Genomic DNA, 25,932 nt, shown 5'->3' on the forward strand with positions numbered 1-25,932 from the left:
ATGTGTTCATGACCTTTATATAACCCGACATTTAAATGTTACTAAAACGTTTTGAAAAAAACATTTTAAGAACATTTCTGTGTTTGCTGGGTGCAAATATTTTAACATAATGTTATTCAAGTGTTGACAAAATATTTGGCAAAAAATGTTGGCGAAAATATTTTCGAATAAAATTTTGAAAACATTTTAAAAATATTGTTGTAGTGTGTTTTCATACAAAACGCTTTTAAAACGTTTTCATGACCTTTATATAACCCGACATTTTAATGTTATTAAAAGCGTTTTACCTAAACCAAAAGCCAAAATATAACTTATTCAAAACGTTTTTAAAACGTTTTTGTGTTTGCTGGGGTACCTCTCCCTTTTTTAGGTCAAGGCTGTTTTTACCATTATGCAGCGGACCATTGTTGAAGCTATTTCACATACATGTACAAAACATTCTAGAGCAAGAATGAGGCCATATACTGTTGAAATATCTTTTGTTGATTTCAAATGATAATGTCATGAAGTCGTAAATTTTAAGGTCAAATTCCTAAAACCAAAACAAAACATTGCAACGCAGATATTTCTCGACTTACGCAATTTCATCATCACATCAGTGTCTTTATTATTTGTTTGAAACCTTTCCCAAACGTTCGTGCTCTTTATGCATAAAGCGGCTAATCTATCTTTACAAAAGCGTGTCTTTTTTAGTAAACAAAAGGCTAAAGATGGCATTATGAGATTTATCATTTTCATTACACTTCTCCACTCAACTGCCACCGTGGCCGAGCGGTAAAGCACTAGACGCGTAATCAAAGCAAGTTCCGAATCGCTGGTTCGAATCCCAACAAAGCCTGTGGAAATTTTTTTTCCTTCAAAATTCATGATCGCATTCCGAAAAAAATCATGTATCGTATCCTTAAGGAAATAGTTCACATGGCATGAAATTCAGTATCCACCAATCAAATGACAGGGATATTTTCATGCATTATATAATAAATAATATGAATGTGCCCCTTTGAATTGAACAGCAAACAAATCAATCCTATGCTTACCAATTTCTGATTGATTAAGAGATTTCATTGATACATAGTTGAGTATTTCAGCCCTGGCTCTTAATAATTTCCACCTGTATAGGATCTCAGCATAATGTCTCTTGAAGGCATCAAACTGATGGCTCAAGTTAGGATCCAAAAGTCTGCAAGAAAGACACAACATTGAAATATTTATGCTTTAGGTGAAAAACAAAATCTGTTCTACATGCCCAACACTGACCCAGATTATGTGTTTTTGGTATTTTTATTGTAGTTTTGGCTTGCATGTCAACACAGCCATTTTCTTGGCAATAATTGATTGATTTTAACTGAAAAATGCAAGTGAAGCAGGTGACAAAAAATTGCATATTTTCTACAGACTTATCTACAGGTTAGCTGTATGAGAACTCGGGGAGTTGATCCTGGCTGTGATGGTGTATTGTGGTATACTGCAAGTCCCTGCTATATAGTTTATCATATGTGGTGTGCCTTAGGCCACAGTGGTCAGCTAATTCCTGTAGCATGTGCTGAGGGTATCACACTATAAATCACTGCACTTTGTTTATAAAAATTGTTCTCCCATGACCAAGGAAACTAAAATACTTTTCTTATTTTGTTCTATTGACAGTTAGAATATTTTATATTGCACAAATAATTAACCCATGGGCACTACAAGCCAAATTATAAGCCTCTAAGAACTATTTTGATTGGTTACAAAGAGGGCTATATCATGTATTGAGCCAATCAGAGATATGGTAAGAAGAATCAGCAGGGATGAAGGAAATTACTCAGACATCTAAAAGCTCTAATTTGATTGGTTACTCAGATGATTATATTGTGACATAAACCAATCAGTGGTACTGTTTGACTTACTTTGTGCTTAAGCGATGTTTCTCCCTCTCAATATCCCGAGGGTCTCTCATGGGGTTCAATCGATAATCATCAGGTGATTCAGAGAAACTTTGTAGCTGTGTGCTATCTCCTGACCAATCCTGGGTGAAAATTGGATCATTGCTGTCTGTCACAAAGTACTGCAAGTTGGTAAAAGAATGCGGCATTCAATGAGAGTTTAGTATAGCTACAGGTTTGTTTAGCTAACAATATCAGATATAGCCTAGCAGGAGCTATATCAGTTCGGGAGCACTGTGATTTCACAACCTCCTGTGAATTCAACAGACCTGTCTGTGAAATCACATGCTACCAGTCTGTGATTTACATACTCTTCCACTTATTTCAATATCAGCAGCAAGTAAACAATCTGGAGTTGTCACCGAGAACAGCCGTTCAACCTGCCGCATACAGTACACCTGGCCGGCCTGTTTGGTTTGTTGGACTCAATAGGGTTCAATATTGATGAATAATGTGTTAATGTGTTAATGAATTAGTTTTCCCCCTAACTTCTGGTACAGATGCAAGCTTATGATCTGATAGAGACAAAATCAGACATCAAAATGAAGATAGAATAAAAGTATGTTCATACTTTTATTACTGTTTTCTTATCACACGACAACAAAACTGTCAAATCTAGCAGTAGACACTGAGGATAGCAATTTACACTTTTAGAACAGGTTATTTACATATTTTATGCAATAGACATGACACATTGTGACCAAATTAGCCTATAAGCCTGTATAATTGTTCATCATTTGTTGGTGAAGTTAGATAAAATAATTTGTTCAGAAAATCTCTGAATAAGCCTTTAAGTAGTGGAAATGACTGCACTTACCATATTACTTTCAATAGCCATTACCCCTCTCTCCAGATCCCTTTCATGATGATCATCCTCTTTCTGTTGATTATGAAGGGATCCAAATACACAACACAACATAGCCAGTGTCTGCACATCATGAATACTGCTGTAATGATCTAACCTGTAGAAAAGATTTACTATAGTTGATGTACAAGAACTATAGGACTTGGGGACTTAGGGACTAAGCATTGGTCGGATAAGTGAAAAATCTAGGTATCATTATGTGTAATTCTGCATAGAATGTCTGAAGTGCAAAAATTACCCAATATGGGGTAATACCATTAAAAGATAGTATCGGAGTGTTGTATGCAACATTGTCCTTCTAAATGCTTGAGAGCATGAAATTAAGGTGTCAAAGCATTAAAAACATGTTTTCCTAGGAAAAGTACATATCTGGATAACAGAGAGATACATATCAAAGAGGTTCAGATAAAAGAGGTTGGACTGTATATTGTGATGAGACTGTATATTGTGATGCTTCATGAACACTGGATGCACTAATTTGAAGCCAAAAGTAAACTCCAGGCAATGAGTGAAAGGGGACATCTCCTGTTACATAAGTGGCTTTGTCACTTTCAGCCCAACCCCACCTACCAGCAAAACAAGATGCAAAAAGGGCATGACAACATTAATGCTCTGCAAGCTAGCCATAGCCTTCAACATAAAAAGTCTAAAACTCCCTAAACAGGTTGAAAATAAATAAAATGCAGAAATACAAACAACCTGAAAATCATGAAAATGGCCACATGTTAAATTCTAATCATTTTTCTTTTGAATAATTTTGGCACCACTATGTGCAATTTACTTACAATGATTTGAGAAGTTGTCTACCAAATGGATGTTTTGCCCATGGTGATCCTTCATCTGGATTCTCAGTACACTTCAAGTTGGGATTACTAGATACAGCTGCTAGGGACCATATCTAAACCAAATGAAAGAACATAGGTGAACATTACTCTTATCATCCATGGATAGGGGTGCTTAATTATATGAATCACGATCAAAATCCACACGGCTCAATATATCTATTTACATCCAATGGTATAGATATGTAGATGTGGAAATACCCATCCAAAACATCACCTCATGCAAAGCAATTAAGCTAGTGCCCCATGTCATTACCCCTCTAGTTTTCAAACATACAAACCACACAATCAGAAAATAAAGGGAACCTTAAACAAATCTCCTAATTTGCATATAGCCGCCATTCATGCATTCCCCCAACTGGCTCTTCCAAACCCCTGGTCCGTGATTGGTCTACATATTTATATATGCTGTCATGTTATATCCGAGTTTGGGTTTAGGTTAGTGTTAGATTAAATCTAGGGTTAGATTAACCCAGCCCCAACCTGATACCGCCCGAGGTGATGTTTTGGATAAGCATTTGGATTGCCTATGCATAGCCAACACAAGCAATATATCATATCCTTCCTCATGATTCTGCTTTTCTTCATCCTTTCTCCTCCACTTCCTCCCCACTATCTCTTTCACTCTTTCTCTCTTATTTTCTATCTCCTCCTCTCCTCCCTCCCTGCTATTTCCTTTCTATCTCTCCCTCCCTCACACTTTCTCTATATTTCATTTTCTCTCCCCTCCTTTCCTCTCTCTTGCCAATGTCTCTTTCCCTATCTTTATCTGTCTGTCTGTCGGGGTGGGGTGTTTGTCTGTCTGTCTGTCTCCCTCTCTCTCCTCAATTTCTCTCTTTCACTTTGTCTCACTCTCTTTCACTTACTTTCTCTTTCTCTCCCTCTGTACATCTTGATCTGTTTGACTCTCTCTCACTTTCATTCATTTTCTCTCTCACTCCCTCTCTCTCTCACATTCACCCAGTTCACCATGCATACCCTCTCACCCACCAACCCTATCATTGACTCTATCCTACCTGTACCAAGTCTTTCCGTCCAACAGCCCTTGCTGCTGCTGCATTTTTAGTACACATTGCTGGAATATCGTTGGGGTTCAGCCTGCAATACAAAATGTCAAAATATTATATGGTGCTTCCATAGAAAACAATATTGTAAGTCTGTGTAAACATTTATTCCAGAAGTCTTTGACACCACTGAAACACTTTAGCAATTTCATTGGTTCCTGTATGTGGTATATGAAACAATATAAAAGGGCTGTAACATAGGTGTCAACATGATGCTCATGCGTGCTGCTCAAGCAATCATATTCGCAGTGACATCAGGATTATAATCAATTTCCAAGGCAAAATCTAGGATATACTTTTTTATTTAAAACATTAATTAATTAACACCTTATTTCAATGTAAGTACAGGCTGATCAAAATTATTTGTACCCATCACTTTCTAGCAATTATGGACAAAATGAAACATAGCATCAGTTATGTAATTTGTAGATTAATTTTTTCAAAGGTTATAAAATTCTTATTTCTGGTCATTTCAAGTGGATCCAATGTTGCATTTGCAAGATGCATGCTTTTCAATAAACACCAAAACTGATGGGTACCAATCATTTTGATAGAGCCTGTATTACAAAATGCAAATACATGTATTATTCTTAGCATCTGTCATGCATTTATCATCTCATATAGCATAGGATATCATTACTATATCATTACATAGATATCATTATTGTATAGATAATCATTATTTCCCAAATCTTTGAACAAGTTTATTTGGATTGTTAGATTTCACTGTTGACATATTTCTTTTTGTACAAATCCAAAACTTGGTATTTCCCAAGTTATAATGAGATGATAGATGCAGCAATGAGGCTAAAAACAAATTAATACGCTTCCAAGAAAACAGTGAATTAAGTGTTCTGTAAACTTACACATAAGAAGCTGCTAGTTCTTGTCGGATGGGCAGAAAATAAGATGCATCATAAACCACCACTGGGCCACATGACTGGGTTTGTTTACTGTTATTGGTTGCTATATTGGTATCTGACTCTCTCCTCACGATGCTTGGTACTTCTCACGCTGTTTCTGTTAAATAGAATCAGTCAACAAGGGATTTAGCAAAGGATATATTTATTGTAAGAAGGCATTTTGCCTGAGGTGGTCTTTCTCCATTTTATCCTTCAATTCACTGACATAGTGCACGTTAGTATCCATTGGTTACTGGTTCAAGCCTAGGCTCATACACCTATTCCGAATTATGATATACATACATGCATACATTTGAGGCATTTATATAGCGCTACATACATAAAGAGCGCAGCGCATATGACAAAAACGACAAAATAACATGGCAAAAGATGAAACCAGATTAATTAAATACAAAGAACATAAAAATTATGACCACTGTGGAACAACCTATTCATAAGCAGCAAATAAGTAGGTTTTTAGACCATTTTTGAAACCAGACAATGTATTTGATTCCCTGATGGTAGTGGGCAGATTGTTCCAAATATGTGGTGCTGAATGAACAAAAGACCTGTTTGTAGCAGTTTTCAGCAATTTGACACTGTTGATCTCAGAAAGACGTGTTGTATCAGAGGCGGATCCGAGGCCAGCTCTGGCTGGACAATACAGAGAGAGCAGATCAGTCATATAAGAGGGGGCTGATCCATTAAGGCATTTGAAAATAATCATCATGATCTTAAAAATGATCCTCTTTCTGATCCGAAGCCAATGTAATTCTTGTAAACAAGGCGTAGCATGGTCCTGTTTTGCCCTGTGGCAAATGAGTTTGGATGCCCAGTTCTGGATTCTTTGCAACCTTTGAATGTCAGATGTATTACTACCCAGAAGGAGCCCACTTCCATAGTCAATGCGAGACAGTATAAGACTTCTAACAACAAGGTGGCATGTGTCAACATCCAAGAAGCGTCTAACACGGGATATGATATGATATGATATGTGATCATTTCAATCCGTGGTTCGGAGCCAGTTGACCTAGCAATAGTCATATTGTAACGTGCGATACGCAAGTGAATACTTACCTATCTTTTTCCTTAGAGAAATTACTAAGGGACACAGGTTTCTCCATTTTACTTACCCTATCTCTTTCCTTATAGAAGCTATTGAGAGACACAGGTTCGTTGACACTTTGGGTGACAGGCTGTCCAAAAGCAAAGAATGGTTTATTGAAGGTACCTAAAGCTGTCAAGGATCTGTAGTAGAAAAGCATAGCAAGTCAGAACAAATACATGATTGGGTTACTGATTCTGGTGCTTTATCACTGCCTATCACTGAACTTCATTTGTTAATGAAATAAACCTTTTGTGGAAAAAGATTTGCATAACTTGTTTATTTTGGAGAAAACCCTCCTCACTTGTGAACTTGTGGCAATATCAATGCAACCCTGGTGAAGTGTTCTATATACTTTTGTTGAACAAAATGTGTACTATTTTGCAAACTATATCATGCCACAAACATGTGTCACATTTTCAGAAACATGGTATATCAATGACTACTTTTTCTAGGCCAATTTTGGTATATGCATGGATCTTTTTTTTTTTTTTTTTCCCCCCAAAATAGCCAAATTTTGCTTGAAATTTTGCTAACAAATTTTTGACAGGTTGTGACTTTTGGTAAAGCGCTGGGTCCAAATATCTTGGAAAATTGGTATATGGATGGGTCCGGCACTTATGAATCCCCAGCGGCACATCCCTACCCAAACCAAATGTGAATACCCCCAAGGTCACCATATACCCTAACGCACAAAGCAGAGCAAAAGATATATACATACCTTGGTGTTTTCTGATTGTTGCCTGTTTTTCTAGTGCTTCCTACTCTTGTGAATATCACCAATTTATCTACAAAGAAAACAATGACAGACATTGTGTAACACTGGGTTTTTATATTACACTTTAATTATTTTAATGAATATGTGATTTTTAGTAGTAGTTTTCTTTCATTGTTTCTTCTGTGCTCTTGATGGAACAGTTTTTGCACCATAAAGATCACAAAGATTATTTTTTTCCATATTTGTGTATAAATAAATCAACTCTTATTTTACTAGAGGATGCAACTGATTCTCTATAAAAAGCCTAGTGGCAAATAACTTTCAAATAACTTTCGAGTCCTCTAAGATCTGGAGAAAGGCGCTTTATAAATCCAAAATTTATTTATTTATTTATTTAACATAGACCTACCCCCACACACTTCCTATCCAGCAGTGACCTGTCCTGAACCCCTAATTGTGGACCACTTTTAAGGCCAGAGTAATGGAAGACACATTCGTACACGACCGAATTTGAGATTTTTTGATATTTATCAACACTAAGATGTATTCTTTCACTTTAAACTGATAAAATATAGAAAGGAAAACGAGCAAGGTACACCAACTTGATGTGGGGAAACAAGTAAATACGGTACAGACTAGACAATATGCAGGGGGGGGCAAAACCAGCAAATGTAGGCATAGGAAGTAAGCAAAGTTCGATAGCCAAAAATTACCAGTTCCAAGGCTCACAAAAGTGCTAAACCTGCAAAAACAACAAGGATCAATGGTAATACAAAACTGCACTAGAACAAGTGATGAAAATCACTGTGCATATAAACAGACACGCTAAACCAAACATCCAGAGTAGGCACAAAACAAGCAAAGTTCGATGGCCAAAAATTGCCAATTCCAGAGCCCACAAAAGTGTCAGGAAAACAGTACACTGGAAGTGATGAAAATCACTGTGTACAAAGCAGTCAAACACTAAACAGACAAAAAACAACCGACGTTTCGAGCAGATAAACTGCTCTTCTTCAGGGACAGACAACAAAATATAAGCAAACAACGAAAACTACATGCTGTAATTTAAAAACAAATTCAAGTCAAAAACTGAAGGCAAGTTCAAATAGAACTCAGTAGCAAACAAGATAAGCTCAGAGCAAAATAAGCATGTCTTATTTCAATGAAGCACAGTTTACTAGATAAAATATAACTTGCTAATATTTATTCGTATTTTTGCTTGATTTATTTCACTCTTTTCAACTCTAAAAAGTCACATGGCTCAAGACAGCTTAGTAAATTGGCGGGAAGTACTGAGTCAGAAATGCGCGAATGCGAAATATTGTGATTACAGCGCCAAATCGGTCGGCGTGCCGGCGCAACTCTCTGGCGTATGTCCAACGCAGTCAAGGCGCATTCGGTATGTTGTTAACGCCAGCAAATGTGGTGTAAACAAAACAAAAATTTGCAGTCAAAATGCCACTATAGATTTTTTAATTATTTTGAATTTTGGCGCACTGAAAGCAGAGATTATAGATTCATTGGTGCAAACAGATGCATATTTAGACCATGCACAGTGTCCGATTTACAAATTTTTTCCTACCTGCACTGGTGCATGTAGCCCAAAATTTCTACATGCACAGCAAAAAGTGTGCATGCACCAAAATTAAAGCAAACATAAAATCACATTGAATCACGATCATTGTCAGTTAAGCTTGTAATAATATTCCGGCTCCACTGTCATTGTCATTTTTATGCCGATCACTCGCCGATTTCTTAGCCAAAACACTGGATGCTGTGGCTTCATCTGTTCTAGAACTAATCGCCGACGAGGCTATCGATTTCAGAATGATGCAAGTGTTTTTGAGCTATTTCCTTTTTTGCTGGACATTATTATGATTTTTTCGATACGTAAACAAATATTTCCCACGGTTTAAATTCGGTTCTTTTTTTTCAATGAAATGAAAATGACAGCTTCTACATGTGCGAGGGTATCGAATTGGTGGATGACGTCACATTACGCTAGCCCCTCTAAGGGAAGTCATAGTCTCGGACCAGACTGTATGTGGCTATCTCGAATGTTCGTTAGGATCGACAAGTATCAGACCGACCTTAAACTGGCTGTGTAGGAGACTAGGGAAGTCAATGAAAAAAGTGACAGTTCTCATGTGATAGGGGTATCGGGAACTGTCAATTGCGCGATTTGCGCCAGCCCTTCTAATGAAGTCAGGATATTGCGCTAAAAATAGATTGGGTTTTTCCAAATCGGACTGACTGCTTGTTTACTTTTGTATATTGCCTTGTCATATCGCTAGCGCTAAAATCGTACATGCACGCGTGCAGGCAGGTAGTGAAAAGCTGCATGCACAGAGGGAATGTTACATGCACTGGTGCAGGTATGCAGGTGGTAAATCGAACACTGACCATGCACCAGATACAGCTTTTACAAGTGTGATAGTCTTACCGTCTTAAAATTTAAGGACGTTTTGTGCATAATTTTGACATTTTTTTACTAAAACATCGATTTCTCAGAGTTCACTTTTGACAAGATAACTCGAAAAATATGCAAGCAAAGGGTAAACTTTTTGCACTATCCTTTAGAGTACATCAAAGTCTATAGGGAAGGTTTTTTCATTTTTTCAAAATATTTGTTTTAAACAAAAATATACACCATTATGTGCAATTTTTAGCTTAATAGAGTGACAAAATGGCTTTTTTCACATGTTTTTTTCAATATTTAGAAAAAAGAGACAAATTTCAAAAAATAAAAAAACGTTCCCTAAGTTCATCTCTCTTCTTCATGAAAAGCTAACTGAATTTTTTTACTCCAAACGGATTTTTTCTAAGTTGTCACAAAAAAATTGTGAATTTTTGTGATTTTTTCAAAAACTTGAGATTTTTGAACAAATCTGACGTCACCATGGGATTCCTTGACTCATTTCCTTTCCAAAAATGTATAGTTTTATATACTTTGGACATACAATTCAGAAATAATGGAGCTCGAAAAGGTCCATGTTCTCTCCCATTACTCTGCCCTTAAATGCATTGTTACATTATTTGTATTTTCCTGGTTATAGTCGGCAACTGTGAATGGCAACGGTTGCAAGTGTGTCCACAGTTGCTCTCTCTCTCTCTAGGTGCCATATCCTAAGACGTTGGCGATCATGTCATGCCACAATTCTCTGTTATAAGCCATCTCCAGAAGCTCTGTCGCTTTATGTTCAGCTCCCTTTCTTTTTTAGCCAGTCTTTCAGATTTGATAACCACATCACTCTCTTCCTGCCTCTGCTCCTTGTTCCTTCTATTCTTCCTGTCAATACTAGGTTCTCGAAACCATCCTTTCTGAGGATATGACCAAGGAATTTGAGCTGCTTAACTCTGATTTCACGTAACAGCTTCCTGTTCACATTTGCTCTTCTTAGGACATCGTCATTAGACACTTTATCAGTCCACGGGATCTTCATCATTCTTCTAAGGAACCACATCTTGCAGCTCTCCAATCTTCTTTTAATGTCTGTTGTTATTGACCATGCTTCACTTCCATACATTAATACAGTTGCTCTATGTGTACCATAATGTAGGTCCATGTTTGCAAGTAATTACATATGCAAACCCCCCTCCCAATACACACACCCCTGATGACATCAACATACTTACCCACACCCGAGAATCTGGCTCCAGTTGTGCGTGGAAATGGAATATTATAATCTGTGAATGTGCCATAGTTTGTCATAATGCCTGATGACTCTGTCCCTGCTACAGATTTAGTACTCTGTGAACTTGTCTTCTTGCTGGGAGACTTACTTCCCTATTATCAAAAACAATATTTATATTATATTGAATGACTTTGAGTGTGATACAAGAATATATTGCACGAGTCAAAGACGAGTGCAATAATTTGAAACCAGTGCAATATATTCTTGTATCGCATGAAAATAAGCCATTCAATGTTATTATTATTATGCTGAAATTAAATCACAAAGTTAGTTAACTTTGACCGATTAAATTTTGACCTAGCTCAGTGATCGGTGAAATGTATGCTGGAGGAGTAGTCATTCGCTCAACTCCCTTCCTCTCTCTCTCCACACTCCTCCCTTCATCTTTCCTTCCTCCCACCCTCTTTCTCCCCCTCTCCTCTCTCCATCCCTTCCTCTGTCTGTCCCTCCATTTCTTCATCTCTCCCTCCTTCCATTTTCTTCCTTCTCCCCATCCTTCACATCATCACTCTTTCATATCCTCCCCCTTCCTTTCCTTCTTCTCTCCCTCCACTCCAATCCACTCCACTCTCTGAACTCACTCATTTAATCACTCAATTGTTCATTATCAATCCCTCACCTTAAGACTTTCCACAAAAGTATCTAAATGCTGCAGACACATCTGTAAACAATACTGGTTATTAGCAACCTGCTGACTGCAGATCTCATCTAGCACCTGAAATATTAATAACACATCATGAAATCCTTAAAGGGACCATTGAAAGAAAAACATATTTGGTATCAAAATAAAGCTAATAACATATAGAATCCATTTCTAAAATGATAAATGCAATTTTCCTTTATTTTACCCCCCAAATCAGCAAATAAAGACAAAGCGCCCAATGTCGCGTCGTTCCGCCCAATCCATATGTGCAGAGACACGTGGCAACCCCTGTGACGTCAAAGTGGTTATCCTATCCGCTGCATGGCAACACTGCATAGTCCAGACTTGGTCCTAAACCAACGCATGAACCGCGTTGACAGCAATGAACTTTTATGTGCCTTTTAGGCCTAACAAGTATATTAAAAAGGATATTATAATATAAATTACAAAGCTACAATGACTTCTATGATAGGCCTATATATAAATTCTAGCTAGGCCTACAAAATTGGCCAAGAACGGGGAAACATAAGCAAGTTAGGCCTAGGCCTTCATATTGACAAAGTCAAAGCTGTCAGTGCTAGCTGCTCGGCGTTTGCAAGAGAGTATCATTTGTTTTGACTGAGGCATTCTGATACATGTATAGCAACTCTTTACTTATATTTCCTCTGAAATATCTGGTGAGGTTAGGAAAGAGAAGGCAATGATGTTCCGGGTTAGCCCATGACATGCGACTGAATTTCTTTACGCCTAATTAGCCTACCTCCCGGCCGTGCGGCCTAGGTTAGGCCGTATTTTTTAAAATTAATATTTTGGTTCTCGTCCAGAGGATTTTCATGAATTGATGAGGGAGGGAGGTTTTTTTTTTTTTTTTTCAGTGTAAAATCAGCATTGTGTGCAGTTTTCGGTCTTTTCTAACAGTGCTCGAGGAAGCGATGGCGACTTTTTTTTCAAATGTGAGATTCTGAGGATAAACCCCTAGAGTAGGCCCTACCACAAAAATCAAAAACTTCCTTCACCCAATGAAATTTGGGGAGCTGAAAAGATAATTGGTGGATGTAATACAATCCAAGTGCGGCTAGATTTGCGACAGGTTCGGCAGCATCCAGCCTAAATGATGCGATCTGATTGTGATAAGTACCATGGCAGCGAAATTACAGCGCTTTGAACCCTCCGAGATCTGGGAAAAGGCGTTATTAGGCCTATATAAAAGCCGAAATTTATTTGTATTTATTTTTAAAAGCCTATGAAAAATGAGAAACAAATTTGAAGATAAAGAACCACGAGAGGAACATATAAAGGCCACTCCAAACAATCATATGAACAATTAATATAATTTACTGTCAGCCTTTAGTTTACGTTATGGAAATGCTATAGGCCTAATCCAATCTCAACTCCCACTGATACTTGAAAGTGCAAAGTGTCCGAGCGTTTTATGAAAGGTAGGCCTACAGTTACAAAGTTTATGTTGATTGGGTAAATCTTGTAAAATACAGCGCTCCTGGCTGGATATTTCGTTTTTAGAAATGACTGACATCAATTTAGCATAGCCTAGGCCTACCCGGTCCTAACCATCCATGGATTAAAATAAGTGTAGGCCTATAATATTTCCCATTTGATGTTTGTAGCATATAGGCTTTTTGAAGGCCTATGTATGTTTGTAGGCGCTCCTCGTAATTTATTTCAAGAACAGCTTGCATGTCATGTTCTTCTGAACCAATTTCTTCATCTGACATTCAGCTACTGCCCCAATGCCAACGGCTCAAATAATATTGGCAAGTCTCCCGTATAAATTTGCAAAATAAAAGGGCCTAGGTCTACTTTGCATTGTCTGGGGTATGAAAATAAGCATTTTTGACAGTTAACAGTTTGACAGTTTTGGAAGAAAAGGTTTTTTTTATACCAATTGTCAGGTTTTGGAAAAAATAATCATCTCTTGAATATTTTTAAGGTAGGTCCCTACGGAAAAATTCATAGGCCTATAATAATAATACCCATGGGAGGTGCTCGCGCCGGCACATCATCTGCAATTTATGTGTTGCGACAAATCTTGGCGATATTCCCCTCAACATCGTCACTATATCATAGACCTATACGCCTACTCATAATTAGTTTTATGGTTTTATACATGCCATGTAGGGCCTACATAAAATCATCGGAATCATATCTTGGTCATGTTGACTGGGGGGTTGAATTTATGAATAAGTAAAATAGGAAGCTGATGATGATAAAAAAACCCAATTGATCGTCCCCGCCCGCTTCCTTTCGTTTGAAATGTTTAATGCTATTTTCTTTATTATAAGGGAAAACTTCTTTTTTTATATGTTTCAAAAGTTAATAATATTGTCAATAGTTTAGATTTGCTTCTGTCCAATAAACATTTCAATTTAGAGGCTTTGTTTTAATCATCCTCTCAGAGAACCATCAAATAGCAAGAGCCTCGATCCTATCATCCTCCTCTGCATTACACAATTAGTAATAATGTCCGGGAATAATACATAGGCCTAATTGATCCATTTGCATTGTAAAAATAACTAATAAATGATAAATAAAAAGGCCCTCCACTTCCTCTTTTTGATAACATGTGGACAATCAACTGGAATTTTGTTTTTACTTGACCTTAAAATAATTATAAGTGGTTGTATTATCATGATTATTGCATCTGATATTTATATCGCGATCGCTGTTGTCAAATTATCCCGGCAAAAATGTCAACGCAACACAAAACGCGTAACCACAATGACATCATCAGGAAAGCGCCCAATTTTCTACTTTTGATAAATGACGCGATGTAGCGTCGGAAGGGGGGTAAATCGAGTACGTTGTTTTCATTGTATTTTTATTTCTAAAATAGTTAGTTCTTCAATTGTTTTAGATATTGATTCTATATGTTATGGGCTTTATTTTGATACCAAATAATATTTTCTTTCAATGGTCCCTTTAAGGGGGGAAATAGAACTGGCCCAGTTGCCTCCGATTGCAATATCCAACAAATTGTGTGCATGTACCCAGAACCACTAGCACAAAGCACAAAATAATACCCAAGCTCTCACTATGAATATAGACTGGTAATTTATGAATTATCTCTGCTGATTTACCGCTGAAGCTGTTTAAATAATGAAATTGATCAAAATTAGTCTACCTTTAGTAATTTACTTTTGGGGCGACTATCCAGAGAAGTCATCAGAAGGACCATTTGGGTGGCACCTTGTGGTTGTAGTTCGGTGGAAATGCCTATAACTAAACTCACCATTATTTACTTAATTTCTTTACCTTGAGTAATTTACTCTTGAGTTGACTATCCAATGAAGTCATCAGTAGGAAGGACCATTTGGGTGGCACCTTGTTGGGATAGTTGGGTGGAAACACTGCCTTGATACGTATGGTGTGCTGACCACCAATGGCTGATAACAAACATGTCCTACTCTGAGCATCTAACTGTAAAATGAATTACAAAACACAATGTGATACAAAATTAAAAACATACATTTAATTTTATTTAGTTCAAAATGAACCACATCAGAATAAAATTTTGGATTTTGGCCCCCAAACAATGTCAACATATTGTTTTGAACATAAAACCCAAGCAATGATTTGTAGTGCGCTATACACAAGCCTCGGCACACTTTATAAGAATTTGCTGACCAACACACAACCAGTTAGCATCATTCAGGGATGCAGCTGTATACAAGCCTACATATAACCATCACAACCAGGATCAGCTCCCTGAGTTTCGTACAGATAGGATTTGATACAATCCTGTTCAACATGTACACAGACAGACTTTAAGTCATATCACCTTGATTGATGCAGACTGATGGAAACCTGTTGAGTGCTTTTTTTTTGCGATTCTCCGAGCATAACTAAGTTGCAACAATGGCAACAGCAGAATTGCACTTGTGGATTTTAAGATATAATTACGACTTTAATTCAAACTTGCTCTGTTGTCCTAATAATACAATGAATTTGGCTAAATTCAATTAGGTGTAAGTTGGGACATGAGTAAACATTACAAATATGCCAAAACATCAAATTGACCAACTCATTTTAAAAGATCGTACATTATGGCTTTACCCCGGTAATTCTGACTGGTTGTGCATGGTGATTGACAGCTGCAGGGCGACTGTACAAAAAGGTGACTTCCAGGACTGATTACCTTGATGGCGCCATATAAAATACACAGTTCACTGTTCATTACGTAAACAGATGTGACAGTGATACAAAGCAGAGTCATCCTATTTCATAATGAGACTATGGTGCTGTCCAGGCAGTACAGGCAGTTGGTACAGAGTGCCATGGGCCCGATATCATCCACCCTGTACAAAGTATTGAAATACCCACTCACCTGTTCTAGCGAAACATTCTGTTGGTTCCGTAAAAGCACATTGAACTCATCCTCCAATATCACCTGCTGCTGTTGCTGGTACACCACTAATGATGATGATGACCCATGACCTTTGCCCTCTATTGACCCTTCAACTTCTGCCCCTTCAGCATCCACAGTTACTACTTCTGTTTGGCTAGCTGATGGTGACTTGTTCAATTTCCCATCAGGCGATGATGGGGAGCCTGTTTCTTGAGTCGTTGTCGGGGTAATCACATCTATGCTGGTACTAAGTTCACTGCCTGCTACCTCTGGGATATCAACCCCACAGAGCTGCAAAAATGAAAGCCATAATATGAACAAGTTTACTCGACGATCCACAACATTTTGCCTTTAACAATATATACAAAATCCAAATATACTAAATGCAAGGGAAACATAATTCCATTTGAGTTAGAAAAGAATACACTATAGTAAAATTAACAAGAGCATCTGGGTCACAAGCTAAAATGAACCAGTACCCATTTCCATTTTCAATATCTAAGATCAACTCATCCACCAAGTAACTTGCTGGGAGAGTCACAAACAAAGTACACATGTATGTAATGCGATCAAGCAAAATCAGTCTGAACTCAGAAATATCATATTGTCAGTTTCTTATAGGGTAGTAAAAAGTATTTTCAAAGCTGCATTTTGCAGAAAACCACATTGAAATTGAACAACCAGTTCCAAAGATATGAGCAATTAAAGAGTTTCCAAAGCAAGAGGAAACAAAAAGAAATATTTCTTTTGTTTGGCTATACCTCAAGATTAATATTACGGAGTTCCGACTGATTTTGCTTGATCGCATCACATATGTGACATGATCTGCTCCACATGGGCCAAAGGAGGCATTTTTGAAAATTGAGTTACTATAATCATATACCTTAAAGAAACATTAGACTATCATATACTGAAAACACCAAGGGTCTAGCATATTTTGTTCTGAAGTTTTGTGATGTGTATTTTCTTATGTATTTTATTGTTTTTTATTCCATATTTTTGCCTTTATCTCAATTTTAAATTTGACGCCTTTGGCCCCAATGGACCAGATCATGTTAAATATGATCTTTATTACGGCAGCTATTTTCATTTGTGGAAGAAATGACCTGATTCTAATCTGCCATAGCAGGCATAAACAGCAGCAATGTGATCTTCATGAAATGGAACAGACATTTCAAATCAAAATCAGAAAAGTTCAGAAAACCAGGTACATTTTTTTTGTACAATTAGCGGTATTTATTCAGTCAAAATAGCAGACCCTTTCGAGAGAATATATACAGTTTATATAGCCAATGTCAACATGGAGTCATCAGGTAAAATATTTTCCTAACATATTGAACTAACACCTCCACTCCTTGACACTTCACAGTATGACAGAAATGGAAGAAAAGTACAAATGTTCATTATTTTTTCTGTACTTTAGATATGGACAAATTGACACTTGACTACATAACTATCAATCTCTTACACAAGATATACCCCACGCTTGATTGTGTCTTTCATGCCAATATGTGTTCAGGTTCAATAATTGTATTTGTGTAATTTGTGCAAGCGTTGGTGACCCGTAATTATTAAGTGGGTCATCCATAAAGTCTTCTACAAGAAACTCCAAAATGTGTGTCAAATAATATATGACCATGCCCTTACCCTTTGTAAATGTGGCTCAACTCTCCACATTCTTAGGGACTGGTCTCTGCACCAGGTGATCAACTGATAATCATTTGAACCTGTCGAAAATAAATGAAACATAATTACAGGCCAAGTTAGTTGAACATCTTCATGCCACAAGATTTGTTGGATTAAGGGCTGGGGTATGAACGTTTGGACAGTATTTATTGCGGGACATTAGATCACATCAGACATATTGAATTGCATTCTGAATACGAAGAATGTCCTTCTGATAGCAAATAATTTGGATTTTTTGAAATTTGCAATGTAATACACATTTTATGGCAAATGATTAAAATTGATATTTTTGATATTTAACAGTACTCAAGTAAACTTTATAAATCTGATGATTTATACTTAAAGTGTATGTAGGTGGGATGAAAAGTCGACGATCAATTGAAAATTTTGACCTTTCATATTGAAGATATGGATTTTTTTCCCAAAACACACAAAAAAATTGGTCTTTTGGGGAAAAAAATCCATATCTTCAATATGAAAGGTCAAAATTTTCAATTAATCGTCGGCTTTTCCTCCCAGCTACATACGCTTTAAGAATATATCATTAGATTTATAAAATTTACTTATATCAAAAATTTGAAAAATATCAAATTTTAATAATTTGTCATAAAATTTGTATTATATCGTGAATTTCAAAAAATGAAAATTATATGATATCAGAAAGATATTCTTCGTATTCAGAATACAATTCAATATGTCTGATGTGCTCTCTTGTCCCACAAAAAATACTGTCGAAACGCTCAAAATGCTCATTCCAGATCCCTTAACATCAAATGATATATTCTTAAAGCGTATGTAGCTGGGAGGAAAAGCCGACGATTAATTGAAAATTTTGACCTTTCATATTGAAGATATGGATTTTTTCCCAAAAGACCAATTTTGTGTGTGTGTTTTGGGAAAAAAATTCATATCTTCAATACGAAAGGTCAAAATTTTCAATTGATCGTCAGCTTTTCATCCCACCTACATACACTTTAAGTATAAATCATCAGATTTATAAAGTTTACTTCGAGTACTGTTAAATATCAAAAATATCAATTTTTAATCATTTGCATCTCTTAAGAAAATTCCATATCATCATAATGCAGCCATCTTCATTATCAAAATGAAAGCACTGTCAGTAGCAAGAAATATGTACAGGTGAGTTTAAAATTGGGCCATTCCAGTTGAAATCCATTCACCCCCTATGGAAGACATGACCTTAATCTCCCACACAGGGAGTGTGAATTTCAAATGGGGTTCCCTGAATGGATGATTTCATTTGAAATCTACACCCCTCAGTGGGATATTAAGGCCATGTCTTCCACAGAGGGTATATGAATTTCAACTGGAATAGCCAATTATAGGTTCATACAACCTGCACCGTGGATTCTCAAGTAATATATTAAAAGGATAAGCCACTCGTTTGTGAAAATGAATGTAGTTGCTGATCTTGTGCAAATCTTAAGAGCAGACCCGCAGACAATGCTAAACCTGGATCAAGACTGAGTGTCATAGTGATCTAAATTTGCATTTTTAAAATGTATTAGTGAAAAATTCAACAATAAGTAAAATATGGATGTAATATTTCCCTATTAAAACAAACTTTGATGAGAAAGAGTACATTAACTTAACCCTAAGACCCACCAGCACCACAAAATACCAAAATACCTCCTCTGGAATAGGGCAGGCAACACATGCGGCATCCCTGCCCAAACCACCTCTGCAGTGTTTGGATTAAAACAACTAAATGTACTTTCCATTGCATCAACCATGTGCGCCCATAGATCTAGCCTACTGACAATCAAAAATTTATGGGGTAAACCAGGCTTACAATCTCCCAGTCACTGATGAAGTGACCTGTGTGTACAGGGACTGATGTGAGAGTCACAGTTCTGCCAGTATCCAAACAAAATCTGTACCAATAAGTTTCCAAATTTTCTGATTTTCTTTAAAAATGCAAAACTTTTATATTTTCATGACTATATTTGGAATCAGTATGACAAATGCATTAAAATGAGTACAAACAAGCCTAGTATTGGTTCAGCGGTTTTTGAGATAGCTCTTGATATTTTGAGAAAATATATCAAGACTTTTAATGTTGTAGCCTATGACTAGCATGCAGAGCATTAAATTTAAGTATGCAGATGTTTTACCCTTCCATAATCTGATCACACAACCACAACCTACCATCATGTAGCTGTCTCCATTGGAATTCCAACACATCATCAGTATGACCAGGGAATGAGTGTACAGGGGAACTGAGATTAGAACATGTCCATAGCAGTAAGGTGTTCTCTCCACGACGCAGCTGTGGTACTGATGTTGTCAAGATGCCATCCCCAAAAGGCTGTAAAAGTGAAAAATCCAATTGGAAAAAAATGGAAAATGGTATTAAGGGCTCGGATAGCGACATTTTTTTGTGGGATCTGAGAGCACATCCGACATATCGCATTGCATTTTGAATATGAGGAATACCCTTCTGATATCAAATCATTTTAATTTGTGAAATTCGCGATATAATAGAAATTTGATGGCAAATGATTAAAAATTGATTTAAAAAAAAAATTTAACAGTCCTTGAAGTAAATTGTATAAATCTAATGGTATGTACTTAAAGTAGCTGGGATGAAAAGCCATCCATCATATGAAAATTTTGACCTTTCGTATTGAAGATATAGATTTTCCCCCCCAAAACACCAACAAAATATAGGTCATTTTAGGTCAAAAATGTACATTTTCCATATAAAAATATCAAATTTTAATAATTTGCCATAAAATTTGTAATATATCGTGAATTTCAAGAAATAAAAATAATTTGATATCAGAAGGACATACCTCGTATTCAGAATACAATGATATGTCTGATGTGCTTTCAGGTCCCACAAAAATACTGTGCAAACGTTGCTATCCGATTCCTATCATCATAATACCGTATTTCCTTGAATAGTCACCCCTTCAAATAAACGCCCCACCACCTTTTTCAACCAAGATGTTTCAAAAATGCTGATATTTCCATGCTATCTTTTTAGTAAGCTTACCAAGCTGCACACATGGTCAATAATAGCATTGAAAATCTGGTCGGAAGCCCGGAAATGAACCAGAAGTCAGTGTTCCAAAGTTAATAGTTTGTAATTTCAGCGGGAGTTTTAAGCTTACCTAATGATTTTAACAAGAATTATCGTTCTAAAAATGACCTCTAATAACCCCCCGTTTGGAAAATGCAACGCCCCCAGGGGCGTCTATCCCTAAAAAAAATAAAACTTACATCACAGAGTAGTGGGTAAATTTGGTGATTTAGGTTGAATACATTAGTTACATATACATTATTGACATAGTTCGCTTCCCACCTATTTTGTACTACTCACAGTATATCTTGCACGCCAAACAGGGCTGCTGGATCTCAGCTCAAGTGTTGGTTTACGGGCTTCAGATATGTTCCAAAACTGGCATAAGTGAGAAAGACAAAGAAAACTTTCCATGGTTTCACTGTCATAGAATAATAAGGTTAAGTAGAAATTATGTTTATTATAGTATTCTAAATAAAGACCCCAAGTTTTCATTAATTAGTTTCATGATTAGGTACACAGAAATTTACCATCATTTTGTCATTATAAAAAATAAAAATTAAAGATTTAGAACTTCACAAAAACAAGTTTCAACATATCCATGATGGTGTACACCGGCAGAAACAAGTGCACACCTGGAGAAGTCTTAATGGATTGTGGATTGAGTGGTGCTAATAGCCTCAATATTGCTGAAAATATGAGTGAATAGTCACCATAAAACCACTTGGAACAGAGACAGAAAGGGTCATTCCTTCCTTTAATACATGTAGGTTAGATCTTTGGCGCAATACCCACACAGCCAATGTATGCAACACATTAGGGCATTATATAAATCTGACATATCCCTCTGGAAGATACAGGAGGAGTATGTTTTTCAAATGGAATTGGCTAGGGTTAATTATTCTAAATCCCACACTCCCCTTGAATATAGCTTTACCTATACATGTATCTTCTACAACCAGGAGTGAGTATTTCAAGTGGAAGTTACCCAATTGTCTATTGTATTTCAAACCCATACTCCCTCTGTGGAAGACTTTAGCTAAATCTTCAACAGGGGGAGTGTGAATTCAAATGGAATAACCCATTATGTTCCAAATTTACCTTTGCAGTGCAATCTTGACTATTGTATTTGAAACCCACACTCCCTCTGTGGAAGATATTAGCTATATCTTCAACATGGGGAGTGTGGAGTTCAAATGGAATAACCCATTATGTTCGCAACTTACCTTTGCAGTGCAATCTTGACTATTGTATTTGAAACCCATACTCCCTCTGTGGAAGACATTAGCTAAATCTTCAACAGGGGGAATATGGTTTTCAAATGGAATAACCCATTATGTTCACAACATACCTTTGCAGTGCAATCTTGACTGGCTGTAGCCAATGAGAATTCACTATCAGGATCCCAATCTAAACCATGAATCTTGGACAGATGAGCCGACACATACTGGATTGCCTGACCACTTTTCTGCAGGAAGATACAATACAGTAGAAATTTTAATTGAATGAACACAGCCTAGCCTGACATAGCATGGCAATTAAATTTTTGCGTACAGTCACTGCTCAATGTACACCAGCATGTGCGATGTTGGTTTTTGATGAAAGCTCATATTTTTCTAATTACCACTGAAGTGTGAAATTTTAGAACTGAAATATTTTTCAGTCAGGTAGTATGAACAAAAACAATGGTATAGTTTGGTAGTCACCACCCTGGCAGTCACATACTGTTCTTATGGGCCACTGTACACATTTTTGCTTCTAGAGTCCAAACCGCTTGGGCAATTTAACTCAAAATCTGGATTTAAAATGTTTGGGTTATTGTCTTAATGCGATGAAGAAAACAACATTAGTTACAATTGGACCACCCTACCTACCCAACTTAAGTACATTTTAGCAAGTTGACATTTATTCACACAAGTATTAATAACACACTCAATAAACCCTCTTTAGGACAAATTTCACACCCATGACTCACACTATTAGGATCTTATCACCCAATGACCCTTTATTGGGACCTTGTCACCCAATGACTTGCATTATTAGGATCTTATCACACAATGACCCTTTATTAGGACCTTGTCACCCAATGACTCACATTATTAGGATCTTATCACCCAATGACCCTTTATTGGGACCTTGTCACCCAATGACTTGCATTATTAGGACCTTATCACACAATGACCCTTTATTAGGACCTTATCACCCAATGACTCACATTATTTGGACCTTATCACATAATGACCCTTTATTAGGACCTTGTCACCCAATGACTCACATTATTAGGACCTTATCACCCAATGACCCTTTATTAGGACCTTGTCACCCAATGACTCACATTATTAGGACCTTATCACCCAATGACCCTTTATTGGGACCTTGTCACCCAATGACTTGCATTATTAGGACCTTATCACCCAATGACCCTTTATTATAAAGCATTTTCCAACCTGATGTGGCAGTGACATCAAAGCGTTTAGGTAGCTGTTTCGTGCACACATCTACATTGTATGTAGCGTCTTTAAGCAGAGGATGTTTAAAGACATTCCCACAACCCAATGGGGTTTCTGACCTTGTATGTCTGGCTTTTGTACACATGTGGCACAGTTGATCATGCCTTGCATTGGAATTGTGTGCAAATATCTGGTGTTTTCATCCTATTATTTAACATTCATAACATCGAGACTTAGGAATAAAATTAATGCAGTGGGACAATATGAATGTTTCCTGTAAGAAAATCAAATATCAGTCCTAAGTCTCAACTATTAGCTTGTTGGCTGCAGTTTTAAAATTACCATTTTGTGTGTGTGGCAATGGGGACTTTGCCTTTAAAATTAGGTTATATTGATCAAATTTCCCAATCATAGTGCATTGTAGGAATGCCTTTAAGCCTCCTCTGGTCTTTAAGTGTGTGTGTGTACACCAGCGCTTTGAGCGACTATAGCTGCGCCCCATGAAATACGCACTGACTTCACTGCCACATCAGGGTGGAAAATGCTTGAGGACCTTGTCACCCAATGACTTTAAAAAAAATTTCACTGACTGAACCCTGTTTTCATTCAATCATCTACCACCCATTTGCCTTTTTCACCAAAAGTTGCACACACAAATTTAATGTTAAAATCAATAAAAGTGTAGCTAAACTTGAATTGAAAAGTGTGGACCCATGTTTTTACGCAAATGATCACATATTTTAAGTTGAATGATAGTTACCCTTTTGTCCCATAGTCGTATGTCTCCTTCATGTACAGTGGCAAAGAAGTTGAGGTTCTTTTTATTCCACTTCACCTGACCAGCACCAGCTACAACACAATCAAAGAACATCATCAATATTATAGCTTTGAAACCTCTTGGGGTCACGGTACATAATCAAGGATTTGGAGCTACATGTTGAACTGGCTAAGCACACTGTATGAAGGTATTTTATAAGAGGGTCTGCCATTTTGGCATGTCGAGGGATGGGGCCAGGGGCTTACATATGTGTACATCCATATCAAAAGGATGCACTTGTCGGCTGCTACATGCGTCTCATTTCACATAATAGCCAGGAGCAAATACCAGACTCATCTCAAGTGGAGGTCACTTCAAATCATCCCCAAGTCAAATGGTTAAAGACTGTTCTCTGTACTCCTATATCCTGTGACTTGGGGATGATTTGAAGTGACCGCCACTTGAGATGAGTCTGGTATTTATTCCTAGCTATTATGTGAAAAGAGACACATGTAGCAGCCGACAAGTGCATCGTTTTGATATGGATGTACACATATGTGACCTGCCACCACAAAATGCTCATTAAAGTCATAATGTACGATTTTATAATATGAAATTGGTTAATTTTTTTCAAACCTGATTATTTTCATATTTGTAATGTTTACACATGTCCCAACTTGCATGATTTGAAGTGACCGCCACTTGAGATGAGTCTGGTATTTATTCCTAGCTATTATGTGAAAAGAGACACATGTAGCAGCCGACAAGTGCATCGTTTTGATATGGATGTACACATATGTGACCTGCCACCACAAAATGCTCATTAAAGTCATAATGTACGATTTTATAATATGAAATTGGTTAATTTTTTTCAAACCTGATTATTTTGCATATTTGTAATGTTTACACATGTCCCAACTTGCACCTAAATGGAATCGGCCAAAATTGTTGTCTTTATAGGTCAACAGAGCAAAGTTCGACAAAATTATGATAAAATGTCCTCCCATAGAACTGCATGTTAAATGACCAAAATAACCAGTGGGGTTTCTTTCACTTTACCTTGTTAAATTTCAACTTAAAATGGACAGCAGCCCTTCCCGGCAGTTATTACTAATATTATTTCAACATTTTGAATAAAGAATAACACAATTAAAATTTGACGGAAATTGTACATTAAGGCTTTGAGTTGTAAGTTGGTAGGTTCGAAACACCCTGGCTACTTTGTTTCCTTCATGAATGGCCCATTGTGCCCCCATTTCATGACTTTATGTACTCATTTTGTTGTGGCACAGTGGCAGGTCACATATATATTTAAAATCATATCAACAGGGATAGGAGGATCATTGCTTTTGTCGGACTGAGTTTGTGGTTTGTTTGTAGGTTTGTTAATGGTTTTAGAAAGATTTTCAAACTTACAATCATGATTCCTTAAAAAACAGCAAGTTTGCAAATGACAAATTCTGGTTGAGAAATTCTTAAACTGACAACTTTTGCACAGAGATGTTTTATTTCTCTCTTCCTAAATTCAAATATGAAATGGAAGTTTTCCAGTTTCTTCCGATAAAATGCAAAATGGGAAACATGAATGCATGGTACTGGCATGGTGCAGATACTGGCTCAATTCTTGGTTTGTAGCTGGCAGAAATAGAGTGCTGGGCACTTTTTTGGGCAGCAATTGACAGAATTTGCTTAATTTAGATTTCAACAAAACCCAAAAGAGGGGACACTTTAAGGACAAATTTGGCAAAATATACAAATATACATGTTTTGGTTTTTTAGTTTGATTGGTGGGCTCTAGCATCAAAATAGTCCCAAACAGAAATGTTTGGTAGACTCATAACCGGTGCGATCTTACCTTTCCGATGTTGATT

At 36.9% G+C, this 25,932-nt stretch overlaps 1 protein-coding gene across 1 annotated transcript in view; it reads right to left on the reverse strand.

Moving 5' to 3' along the window:
• The window catches only part of LOC140172698 (GATOR2 complex protein WDR59-like), a 78,268-nt gene that overhangs the window by 5,657 nt on the left and 46,679 nt on the right, over window positions 1-25,932 (reverse strand). Inside the window, exons 6-22 of the mRNA XM_072195830.1 lie at window positions 24,065-24,153; window positions 22,206-22,322; window positions 21,155-21,232; window positions 19,978-20,137; window positions 17,770-17,849; window positions 16,102-16,413; window positions 15,030-15,194; window positions 11,736-11,831; window positions 11,058-11,208; window positions 7,425-7,491; window positions 6,701-6,846; window positions 5,563-5,701; window positions 4,649-4,730; window positions 3,576-3,688; window positions 2,743-2,887; window positions 1,890-2,047; window positions 1,038-1,180 (exon numbers count right to left, since the gene is read on the reverse strand). Coding sequence (XP_072051931.1) covers window positions 1,038-1,180; window positions 1,890-2,047; window positions 2,743-2,887; window positions 3,576-3,688; window positions 4,649-4,730; window positions 5,563-5,701; window positions 6,701-6,846; window positions 7,425-7,491; window positions 11,058-11,208; window positions 11,736-11,831; window positions 15,030-15,194; window positions 16,102-16,413; window positions 17,770-17,849; window positions 19,978-20,137; window positions 21,155-21,232; window positions 22,206-22,322; window positions 24,065-24,153 — 2,241 coding nt within the window. The remainder of the gene's footprint in view (window positions 1-1,037; window positions 1,181-1,889; window positions 2,048-2,742; window positions 2,888-3,575; window positions 3,689-4,648; window positions 4,731-5,562; window positions 5,702-6,700; window positions 6,847-7,424; window positions 7,492-11,057; window positions 11,209-11,735; window positions 11,832-15,029; window positions 15,195-16,101; window positions 16,414-17,769; window positions 17,850-19,977; window positions 20,138-21,154; window positions 21,233-22,205; window positions 22,323-24,064; window positions 24,154-25,932) is intronic.

This window comes from Amphiura filiformis, chromosome 16 (assembly GCF_039555335.1).
Source record: "Amphiura filiformis chromosome 16, Afil_fr2py, whole genome shotgun sequence".
Lineage (NCBI taxonomy): Eukaryota > Metazoa > Echinodermata > Ophiuroidea > Amphilepidida > Amphiuridae > Amphiura > Amphiura filiformis.